This window comes from Pristis pectinata, chromosome 12 (assembly GCF_009764475.1).
Source record: "Pristis pectinata isolate sPriPec2 chromosome 12, sPriPec2.1.pri, whole genome shotgun sequence".
Lineage (NCBI taxonomy): Eukaryota > Metazoa > Chordata > Chondrichthyes > Rhinopristiformes > Pristidae > Pristis > Pristis pectinata.
The window spans coordinates 30,152,528-30,164,846 of NC_067416.1; the positions used below are offsets into that span (position 1 = coordinate 30,152,528).

The window sequence follows — 12,319 nt, forward strand, 5'->3', positions numbered from 1 at the left end:
TCACCTTTAGCAGTCTGGAATACCATTTAATTACATCAGCAATGTTACCTGTGTGGAGTGTCTTTTCCAAACTTATAGACTATATCTCCTGCTGGATACATGAAACAAAGTGTTTTCATACAAAAGTTTGCACAGTGGTACCAGTGGTAGTTTTGGGCACTCTGTGTGTCACAAACTGCCACTCAAACTAAAATTATTTAAAAAATCAATTTGTTCACAGGCATTATCATTACACAGCAAAAGTATGAGCAAATATTTACAAAATGTTGAATCTATTAACATGGCAACCAATTAGGGACACTAAGATAACAGTGGCTGTGCTGGTAATGCTCCTGTCTTAGCTTCACTGACTCAGGTTTGATTGTGACTTTGGGTGCTTTCTGTGTGGAGTTTGCAAGTTTCTCCTTGTGATCATGTGGGTTTCTGCTGGTTGCTCCAGTTTCTCATATCCTAAAGATGATGTGGTGGTCACGTTACTTAGCTGCTGTAAAATATCCCTAGTGTAGGTGACTATTGGGAGTATGGTGCGGTGGTAGTAGGCATATGAGAGAATAGGTTGCAAGGAAAATCAATTGAAGGAATGGGTTTGACAGAAAATATGATATGAAAAAAGAGAAAATAACCCAAAATTTTCTGCGGGCAGCAACCTGCTTGTTGGCTAATTATGCAATAAGTTCACATTTTTAGCAGATTCCTGGGGCTATATCCTGCAAAGTACAAGTCCAATCCTAAATAAAGCAGCCTTGCACGGTGACAAGGTTTGCTTATGCAAATCTTGAGATGTGAGTTTTTGGAATTGTCTTCTCTAAAGGACAGTGGAAGCAGAGTCTTTGCGTATTTTTAAGGTAGAGGTAGGTTAACACCAGTGGAAGGGAATATGGAGTCAAGGTTGCAATCAGATTAACCACGATCTTATTAAATGGCAGAGCAGGCTTGAGGGGCTGAGTGACCTATTCCTCCTAATTCACGTGTATAAATCTTTTCATGTCGAGGGTTGCAGGAGTGATGTTTGGAACAAACTCTCTCCATGAAGCAGCTGAAGAAAGTTCTGACAGCAGCTGGCTTAAATGACTAAGAACTGTCAAGAAAAGTGAATTTTTCTGAATGTCTGGCATTTGAAAATGTTTAAAACATTTTGTTAAATCAACTAAAAATATTATATAAATTAAAAACTAAAGCAGTTAACATGAAGCACTAATAAATATTTAACTAAACTCATTTGTGTTTTATTTTAATCTGAACTACTAGTACTTGATCCTCACAGTTGATCCTTTTCATTCAACTAACTATTGGAGCTCACTGAGTAAAAACTGATAAATAGCTGTGAACCGCTTCGGCCATTCAGATTCACACATGCTGGCATTCGTATGGAAAAGTCCTGGCAATCCCATATGGAACTGTCAGCACTTTCCCCTAAAATCAGAGCCAATGCATTCCTAAAATTGTATTACATTTTGCCTGTTAACCAAAAATTATGTGAAGTTATTGTGATTTTGCTTTTAAATAAAATATTTCAGCATTGGTTGTGAATATAGAATGTTGAATATAGCATATAACACATTCAACGCTATGTTGAATTATATATTAATTGAGTATTTGCATTTTGTTAGGTTTAATAATGACCCTTCAATAGATGTCTTGCTGTTAACCACTCATGTGGGTGGCCTTGGTCTTAATCTTACTGGAGCAGATACAGTGGTGTTTGTTGAACATGACTGGAACCCAATGCGAGACCTGCAAGCAATGGATCGAGCTCATCGTATTGGACAGGTAAAGCACATTTTAATCTATTTGAAAATGGTTGGAATATTCAACACAACAGAGTTTTAAGGCTTGACAATTAATTTTTATGTGCAGGTTAAGAATAATTAATTCTCAGGACCACATTTTGAAGGGATGTCAATACGATTGATGTGTAACCTATTCTAGTAAACAAGAATGTATTTACCTACTTTATTTTACTTGAAATGCCTTCATATATTGTCCTTTTAAGAATTGGAGTGATTTACCATTTTGAATTTGTGCAGTCTTGTGAAGGAAGTCTTTCTAAACAAATGTAGAGATTTTCATTACTTTGTTGTTGTCCAACATAATACTAAGTCAGAAGTGTATAACTTGAAGGGAAAATTGCAGATTATGATTCCATGCTTCTGCTATCCTTGTGCCTCTGGTGGTATGTGTATATTTGGAATGCACTTTGCAGCTGCTATGCATTCAACAATGGTGTCCCAATGAAGGAAGGAATGAACATTTAAGGTATAGTTGCATCACACAAGTCCTAAACCAAGCACACTTCTACAACTCTGATGTGGGAAGTGATTACCAGAGAACACACAGAAAATACCTCCAGGGTATACTCAAAGCCTCTTTGGGGGGGGAAAAAAATGTCACATCCTCATTGACTTGTGGGAATCGCTGGCCCATGATAGCTCAGAATGGAGGAGGAACACCAGAAATGCACCTGAGTACATTGAGTCTCTTTGCTAGAGGAAAGGAAACCTAGCAGAAAGAGCATTGCACCTACCAACCTACCCACCCACGCACTGTGAAAGAGCCTGAGAGACGTGCTTCACTAGCCAATTCGCAACCCACATAGCTGGAGTTTGAAGGCAAGTCATCCTCAAGACCAAGGAACTGCTTAAGAAGGAGGAGGTCATGATGGTTGCTGAGCATTCACAGGGAAATACAACAATCAAGCCACATTTCTACAGCATGTACAAGATCTGCAACAAATGGGATATGTAGGATTTACATGTGTCAATTTTTGCATATTCTTCATCTTCTGGGTTGAATATGTGAATACATATCTGTAACCTTCAGTTATGCATTTTTGTTTTGGATTATTTTAGGGGAAATCATAACCCCTCTTGCGCCCTCGTTGCACATTCCCCTGCCATATGTAGATTGAAGAGCAGAGGCCCATAGTTTGGGTGACCCTAATTTACACACACTAATTATTATTAAGACAAAAGAGACTGCAGTAATTCAGGCAGAATCTTTAGAGGGACAGTTGAAGTTTCAGGTAAAGACCCTTCATCTGAACTGGGAGAGTAGAGGGGAGGTAGCCAGTATAAAGAAGGGAGAGGTGGGGCAACCCTCCCTCTCACCTCTACTCTCTTTGGAACTCTTCCCTAAAGGCTGGTGGAAGCAGGGTTTTTGATTTTTTTTATATAAGGCAGTGGTTGGTATATTTTTGATTTTTTTTTTTGTAATGCACTGTGCTGCTTGTAATGCACTGTGCATCTGCTGCAAAAAGCTAATTCTCATGGCATTTATACCCTGGGTATGTTTGCCCATGACAATAAACTTGAAATTAACTTGATCAGCCAGGACCTGAAAGGTTATTGGTGGTAAATGGAAATGCAAAGCTGAGGTTACAATTAGATTATCCACAAAGCTGAGCAAGCTCAATGGGCTGAGTTGCCTGCTCCTGCTCCTATGTTTGTAACCTCAGTGACACTGCCCTGAATTTTGTAGATGTGTATATTGTGGCCATGGTGCTCTAAGGACGTAGGGAGTGAAGGATTAGGATGGTGCCAACCAATCTGGTGTCTTTATCCTGGATGGTGTCTAGCTTCTTGAGGGTTGTTGAGGTTGACACTTCGGACATGTGGAATAGATTCCATCGCACTGAAGACATGAATCTTGTAAATGGCAGTTTCTAGGGAGACAGTTTCTAGGGAGGCAGGAGGTGAAACTCTCACTCCAGAATATGCATCCACTGACCTGTTGGAGGTATTATGTAGTTCATCTAGTTATTTTCTAGTTAGTTTTAACTCCCGGGGGTTGATTTATTTGTGGCAATATTGCTGAATGAGGTAGTTAAGCTTGCTGACATTTTCATTGCCTGGCACTTATGTGGCACAAATATCATTTGCAACCAAGTAGTCTGTGATTGAATGTTGTCCAGCCAGTCCTGCATGCAGGCACAAACAACCTTGTTATCTAAGCAATTACAAATGGAGCAGAAAGTTCTGCAGCTATCACTTAACAGAATCACTTGCAACATACAATGGAGAACATCTCATTGAAGCAGTGTATGATTGGACTTAAAAGCTACCAGATGACTTCGAGATAATTGGCTTCCCATAGCCACCACTACCCTATTTTGTGTTAGGTGTGACTCAAAGCAGTGGAGAATTTCCTAAATGTTTTATTTTATTAGGGCTCCTTGCTCACTTTCTATCTTCATGACAAAGACAATCACTCTTCCTCATTACTTGAACTTGGAACTTCTGTCCACGTTTGGACTAAGTCTGTAATTAAGGCCAGAGCAGAGTGGTCCTAGTGAAACTGAAACTGAACATTAATGAGCAAATTATTGGCAAATGCCAATTGGTAGCAATGTCATTGACACCTTCCATCACTGCTGATAGACTTGAGTAGACTGGGGTGGTAATTAGCTAGATTGACTATAACCTGGTTTTTTTTGGGCACAATGTACCTGGACAACTTTTCAAGTTTTCTGGTAGACACCTGTGTTGAAACTCTGCTGGATCAACTTGTCTGGGGGTACAGCACAAGCATTCGCCAACATAGGATCTTGTTAGGGTTCATAGAACACAGAACAGAACAATTACAGCACAATTCAGGCCCTTCGGCCCACAAAGCTGTGCCGAACATGTCCCTACTCTAGAAATTACTAGGCTTACCCATAGCCCTCTATTTTACTCAGCTCCATATACTGATCTAACAGTCTCTTGAAAGACCCTATCGTATCAGCCTCCACCACCATTTCCGGCAGCCCATTCCACGCACTCACCACTCTCTGAGTAAAAAAAAAACTTACCCCTGACATCTCCTCTATATCTACTCCCCAGCACCTTAAACCTATGTCCTCTTGTGGCCACCAATTCAGCCCTAGGGAAAAGGAATTCCCAAGCACCCATGTTTTTTTTGATATATACACTCAAAGTGTGTTGACTGAAAACTGGAAAAATGGAGGTGACCTCATGATATGAAAGATTCACACAGTATTTTTGGTTAAAGACCTGAAATACTTGCAATTGTACAACATTAAAGATAAAAACATTTGCTTCTGGTACTTATAGTACTTTTCTATCTGAATGTATTGCCCTCAAGAGGTAGAGTTAATCCATGAATTTTCTCTTGTTTCCAAATATGATCATTGGCCAATATGGATGAACTTTACTTGACATTTCAATGAGTTTCCATGATGGTTTGCCCTTCATTTTTTTCAACGAAAGAATATTTGCATTCTTGCAGTTGGTCAACTAATTGTAGTCAAAATTCTTCTAATTCCACCCTAGTGTACCCTGAGTTACAAGGTGTCACTTGCATTAGCTACTGATAATTCTGTTGTATGAAATTTGCCTTGTTAGCATGTTAACTGAGCAAATCACATCACAGTGCTCCATCTTATAGGTTTCATTTGTAATATTTCAGGAATTTAAAAGGATTTCTTCCATACTTATTTTTAAGTACTGAAGGTACTGTATTATGTTTTATTAATAAGATCTGTCTGTATTGGTTTGTAATTTCCCTCCCTAAATTTAAACAGGGAAGCACTGACATCATCAGCCTCTTTTGCTGTGCTATGTTGAGTCCAGACTGTTGTAGAACCAGGTACCCTTGATCAGATGAAAGTTAATTGCAAGAAGAGTTTGAAGAGCATACAGAAGTTTTTTTGAAGAACAATTCCAAAGGTTCAGTTATTAAAATAAATTTTGACTGACTAAAAACTGCTCTGGGTTACGATGAGTCGTTAGTTCTATCCATCAAGGCTGGATTCCAACTCAACTCAAAAGTTGTAGGTCAGAACAGAAAATTAATCACAGTTCCTTCCTCAATATGAAGTCAACTGGCACTAAGATTCCCCATAATTTTTGCAATTTAACATAAATTTTAATGTTCTTAACTCCAGAACCAATATTTTACATTGGAAAGTTGGCAAAGTAATATGCAGTTTTTCAGAAGACTTGTTGATTTGGCTTCAGCCTATGGTCTTTTGTTACAAGCATCAGTGTGGCCTACTTCTGCCTAAGTATCCTTGGCTGATTCAGACTTAAGTGATTTGTTTTGTTCTTTGTGACTTGCATGTTAATTTGAATGTGTTGACTTTGCCCTGTTTTGACAGATTTCTAACATATAAAAAGATTTTAAAAAAACACTCAAATCATTCTGATCTATGTAGTTAGTATTTCAGGTGCAGCCTCTTTAATATTTTAAGATATTTCAGATGACCAACGTAAAAACAAATAGAGGAGGAGAGAAGTAACAGTCAAGTTGAGTACATATGAGGGAAGCAACTGAAGTACTTGTAAAAGTGCTCAGATGGAAAACAGGGTTGGCTTAATTGTTGGTGATGTATACGAGACAGTACAAACATAAAGAGAAATTCAACATCTGCAAGACACTAGTTTTGAATAGGCAGGTTAGCATGGGGAAATGAGCATGTCAAGTAAATGGAAGCATTGAAGACTGCCAATCTGGTGCATGCCAGCCTAGAATGAAAAGGTGTTGTGTTGATTATTTAACCATTTTTTTCTTTATCTCCCCAGAAACGTGTTGTTAATATTTACCGATTAATAACAAGAGGAACCTTAGAAGAGAAAATCATGGGATTGCAGAAGTTTAAAATGAGCATTGCAAATACCATTATTAGTCAAGAGAATGCAAGTTTGCAGAGCATGGGGACAGATCAGCTTCTGGATTTATTCACTCTCGATAAGGTAATGTGGAAAATTATTAAATTCTTTTCTCCAAACATATGTTTTCCATGTACTTATTAGTTTAAAGGCAAAAGAGAACATTTACAAAATATATTATTCACAATATACACCAGTCTTTCTTTGCGTCAAAATGAATTTTACCACTTGCATGGAGATCTGTCAAATTAGTTTGCTTTGTGCATCCATTAGAGTGCTTATCTGATGTTCCCTGTGTATCATGAAGCAGTCCAAGAAGTGCAAGCACTAATAAACCATTCAGTTGAAAGTATGAATTTCCAAAACAAAATCACTTAATATTTAAGATATCCTTTAAGCCACTGATGTTATCTACATACTAGTTTAATGCCTTCCTTTGATGTTTGTGTGCTCAGTGAATTCAAATGAAACAAACATTAAATCTTTCAATTTAGTTAAATGCTTTATTAATGTTTTGTGCATACACTGACCTGGCTGGAGTCCATGTATGTTGAGGTGTGGACCAACCTTCATCCATAAATATTTCCATTCATGACATCACTAAAGATCATTACATTGAGGAGCCTGTAGATTCTTGGATGAGCAGTATTTATGCTGTGGGGTTTTTTCCCCAACTGGTATACAGACTACATGTTGAATGAAAAGAATATCTAGGTTTTCCTTTTCCATCAAGCTGTATGTTGTGAATTTGGAAAGGAGTTAAAACCCATAATATTAAATGTACTACCGCACGAATACGCAGAACCTCCGTCAAGGCAGTTAACCATGGCTTTTTGAGTGTTCTTGTATCTTAGCACCATTTTCAGCAAAACTACAGTAGCAACTTTTCCAAAATATTCACCACCTAGAAGGGTTAAAGCCAATAAGAGTTTATAATTTAAAAATCATGTACTTATTTATTCCATCTCAAATGAGCATGAATAGAAATGTCAGTAATGGTATGTGTTCAGAAAAAATATATTGGTTTATTGTGAGGGGGGAAAAACTTTAACTTTAATGCTTGTTTTAATGGGATCATTGTACCTCCACTGAGTTCATTTTGAAAACTGATCTGTAGTCATTGCTATCCCATGAAATAGTGTGACGTGAGCAGAAAGCATCAGTCCTGATGCAAGGATTTCAACCCAAAACATCAACAATTCCTATCTCCCTCCTCCACCACCACCCCACCCACCCCCCCCAACAGATGCTGCTTGACTCGCTGAGTTCCTCCGGCAAATTGTTTGTTGCTCCAGAAAGCACCTTTTTGTTTTTGGAAAACTGATGTGCTTGAGGGGAAGTACATAACACACATGAAAATGTGTGTTTGTAATTTTGGGTATCTAGTGATTAGAACACTGATAACTGTAACAACTATAACTGGGGTTATATTTGGTGAAAATGTGAAAACATGAAAACAGCACTAAATGAGTGCTATGCTAATGAGGCACCTTCATTTAAAAGTCTGGTTTTTACTTGCACTTTTGATCATAATTCAGAATGACATTTTAATTTGCCTGCAGAGGACTGATAAAAGGTTACTTAAAAGTTTAGCATTCCATCATTGTTAGGCACAATTTTCATGGAGAAGTACACATGGCCTCCACTCTGTCACTCTCACTGAATATTTAGAGAAAGCTGGTGGACAGAAATGTCCTACCCCAAGGAGGAACAGAGTGGAAAAACTGTCCAGGTTCTAGGATGCATCATTGGAGGTTCTGGTGTGGGCACTTCAAATAGGGAAGGGTATCCTGTATTCACGGGGGAAAGGATTCCACTTCTTTCCCTCCTGCCATAGTTATTGCTTCTGGACATAGCCTTCCTTTTCTCCTACAGTCCAAGGGCCAATCACTAAGCTGCAACTGACCAAACATTCCCTTCTCTCCTGGTGATTCCTATTAGATGAGCAATAAAAAGCTGGTGTACTTTTATGTAGAAAGTCTTTAGTAATAAAAAAATCTTGTCAGTTGCTCGTTGCTCAAAGAGGGTATAATGGACATACTAGCTATCAGACTAGCTTCCTTAATGACTGCCACTTAAATTGCCTACTAATGATCAGCCTACTGTTTGTAGCACATGCTTCAGCTCAAGCCAAGGTGTGTTATGGAACACAATTTAAGTCACCACTTCTGCTTATAATTTCACCACCTCAGGCTATTTGGGGAAATATCTTTCTGCAGTCAACGGAACTCTGAAGGTAAAACTGCAATGTACTTTTCATACATGGAACCATGGCTCATTGCTAGCTCATTAAGGGACTGGGCTACTTACAGGTCATTGCTTATGTTAGAGCTGATGTGTGATTTTGATTGTGCAAAATGCTTCTTTCTGATTACACTTTTTTTTTACTTTAAGGATGGCCAAGAAAACAAGGGATCTGGTTCCACAGAGAAGTCATCTGTAAAGGCAATCTTGGAAAACCTTGGAGAACTTTGGGATCAACAACAATATGACACAGAATATAATTTGGATAGTTTCATGCATTCATTAAAATAAAATTACTTGGATAATTGCAGCTAAGCCATGAGCCTTTCACAAGATTTTTCTGCTGATATTCAGCAAGTTTTGGAGACAATGAAATGTTGAGAGTAATGTGTAAATACAGGCAGTTGATAAGATGGATATTTTGGAAACCAGTGGTTCAGAAAAGGTAGAGCAAATAGTTACCCCAGCTTAGTTTGCACAGTTTTACATTAGACATTTATTCAGCGCAGTTATACTTGAAGCAACATTCTTAAATGTCTTAGGAAACAGAAAAATTGTTCTTAAGGAAAATATTTTCCTGTAGTTAAGGAAATATGCCATTATGTGACATAGTATGATAATTTGCTGTACACAAGTGCACAACCAGAATTGATTTAAAACGTAGACCACCTCCACTTTTTCCATAGTGGAAATTGACTGATTTTTTGCTGCCTATTAGTGATGGCTTTCAGTTTACTTGCAAATCTATGATAATTGTAGGTGTTACATAGAAATAACTTTGTATTTGAGTTGAAATAAAATTTCTGAAACCTCTACAATCCATGGCATTCCTTGGATCAAAAATAAAATTCAGGTGGAAGATTTAATTCTTTGAATTTTCTATGTGCTGATCACACTTTAGTGTTTAAGTCATTTACATTTATTACTTAGAGATTGCCTTGGGGGGGAATAAGCGTGCTGCCATTGATCATCCAGTGAGGAATATTATGACACAGACTTAAAGGTTACAAAAATAAAATGCTGGAAATAGCAGCATCTGTGGAGAGAGAAACAGCATTTCAAGTTAAGGATCTTATCAGGAAGATCTTGTTTCATGAGCTTTGTTATAACAGGGCAATAGGCTAACAACAGAGTCAAAATGTCAGTTGCATCTAAACTGAATGTTGCATATACCATGGTAAAGGAGATGACAGACTGGAAGTAATACAAGCAAACGTTTCACTCAAATAACTTGAGTTTTTCCAGCATTTTCTGTTTTCATTACAACTGTTTTGCATTCTGGAGAGTGAAGGTGCTACTGTATCTACTGCTTGAGAATGTGAGCAGATATGGGGAGTGTTAATGGAGGTCTTAAATAAAAAACAAAGTGCCAATATTCAGGCAACATCTCTGAAGAGAAATTTGTAGTTAAAGACTGATGAATCCTAAAAAAGATAAAATGCAGTGCTTGTGGTTTTGCTTTGGAAGTAGCAGAAGTGGCATGGGAAAAGAAAACTCTGAGGTTCTGGAAGAGAACACAAGGAATCGGGGTAGAAGTGTGGGAAATGGGACTGGCAATGATTAAGAGCATTGATTAGTGTGGTGCAGGGAGTATCCAGCTGAGGATAAAGCATTTCAGAAGCTGCGGTGTGGAGACTTGCATTAGAGTTGAATGTACTTGAAGAAGTGGCCTATATTCATGATATTCTAGATCTGAATGTTACATTTTTCAATGTTTTCCAAAAAATATTTAGATATATTCCTTTTGATAGCTATTGTTTTCAAATTCCTTTAAACTTAATACTTGGACGATCCAATGTAATTCTATTGTTAATTCATTCAAACAAAATTAAAAGGAGGCTGCTATTAATGCTTGCAGACATGTTCTTATGTGAAGTATTTCTAATGACTTATTTTAGATTGCTCTTTTAGATATTTTCATTGCCTTCATCCACATCCAAAGATATTGACTTGGTTTGGGGGGGTATTATTCTGGTATCTCCCCCCAACTGGGCACCTTCAAGAGCAAGTGGTAAGTATTTACAATGGGAACAATATCAAGTTAAAACTCAATCTGATGTCTGCATTCAGAGGTCACAAATGTTAAAGAGCAAAGCTTGGTTGACAATGTCAATTGCCCACCATCTTCCCCCACCACCACCACTGCCCTCATGCAGATGAGACATTTATAACAGCTCTAATGCAGTTCTGTTTCCATATTAACTAGTTAGAATTTTTTTTTAAAAAGGTGCTATACTTGGTAAAATATGCCATATAACAGTAGACCCCATGTATTTTTCAGCATTAATGTTTTGTATTTATAAAAGCTCAACTTTCCTGTGGCCTTGGCATCATTATACACATTGTCAAGGGGTTAAACAGCCACTTTACAGAAGCAAAAATTACAATTACATAACATGAGTATGCATATCATTAAAAATAAACAAGAGCATGCCTGTTTAATGAAAAAAAGGTTTGGATAGATGTTGTTCAAAAATCAAATTCCACAAAAGAGGAAAAGACTAGTCCCATTAAGTGCTTTAGCACAGATCAGTATGTTTGTTTTAAGCAATGAATGCACAGCTGTAACTTTGTTCTTTCAGCAAGAATTAAATTGCCTGTTCTCTCTGTGATGTGTGACAGAAACACAATTGATTGGGTATTTGCCATAACTTCAATTTAAATTTTACTGCAAGTAATATGCCAAAAAGAAAAATACTTTTAATTAGTACCTGTGAATTTTAAAAGCAAACTGCCTTTAATAAACCCTTGTGCGTTTGGGTTAGAGAACATACACTAGTGCGAGTGACAGATAAACTGGTATTTTCTGTTTACTTGGTGGGCAATTTGTGGAAATGTTGATGGGCTCAAAGTCCATCCTAAAGTATGGTAGAGAAATCTACTGTAATTTATATAAACAAATCTTCAATGGATTAGAATTACCTATATGTTGAAAGATTTACACTAAATTACTATTTATTGTTGAAATATCACCATGAATGACACAGGATGTCAACTAAATAAAGTCTAATCAACCCCTCCTCACGTGGATCCACCTATCGCTTGCCAGCTCTTGCCCCACCCCTTACCCCTCTTTATACTGGCCACCTTCCCCCCACCTACCCACTCAGTCCAGATGAAGGGTCTCGACCTGAAATGTGGACTGTTTCCCTCCACAGAAAAGTAACTAATATGGAATCACAAAGCAAAGCATTGGATGCTATTCAAAAGTACTGGACCTGTGCCAGCTCTGGAAAAATTATTGGAATTGTAATGGTATTTTGGAAGAGGAAGATTAAGGGCCATAATGTGTGGAATTTGATTTGATAGACAAATGGCTTCCTCTACTATTGCAATATTCAATGATCGTGCAACTAAAAAATGAAGGGTAGCAATAATGGTTTTGGAAAATGTACAATATTCGCTATTCTTACCTCATTCTGGCAGCTTGCAGTTACACACTGTCTTGACATATTTGTATTCCATCT

At 37.6% G+C, this 12,319-nt stretch overlaps 1 protein-coding gene across 2 annotated transcripts in view; it reads left to right on the top strand.

The window, feature by feature from the left end:
• The window catches only part of btaf1 (BTAF1 RNA polymerase II, B-TFIID transcription factor-associated), an 85,121-nt gene extending 74,430 nt beyond the window's left edge, over nucleotides 1-10,691 (top strand). For both annotated transcript variants that reach the window (XM_052027464.1, XM_052027465.1), the window contains exons 36-38: nucleotides 1,611-1,770; nucleotides 6,522-6,692; nucleotides 9,003-10,691. In XM_052027464.1, the coding sequence (XP_051883424.1) occupies nucleotides 1,611-1,770; nucleotides 6,522-6,692; nucleotides 9,003-9,143 (472 nt within the window). In that variant the 3' untranslated portion in view covers nucleotides 9,144-10,691. The remainder of the gene's footprint in view (nucleotides 1-1,610; nucleotides 1,771-6,521; nucleotides 6,693-9,002) is intronic.
• Nucleotides 10,692-12,319: the final 1,628 nt, after the last annotated feature.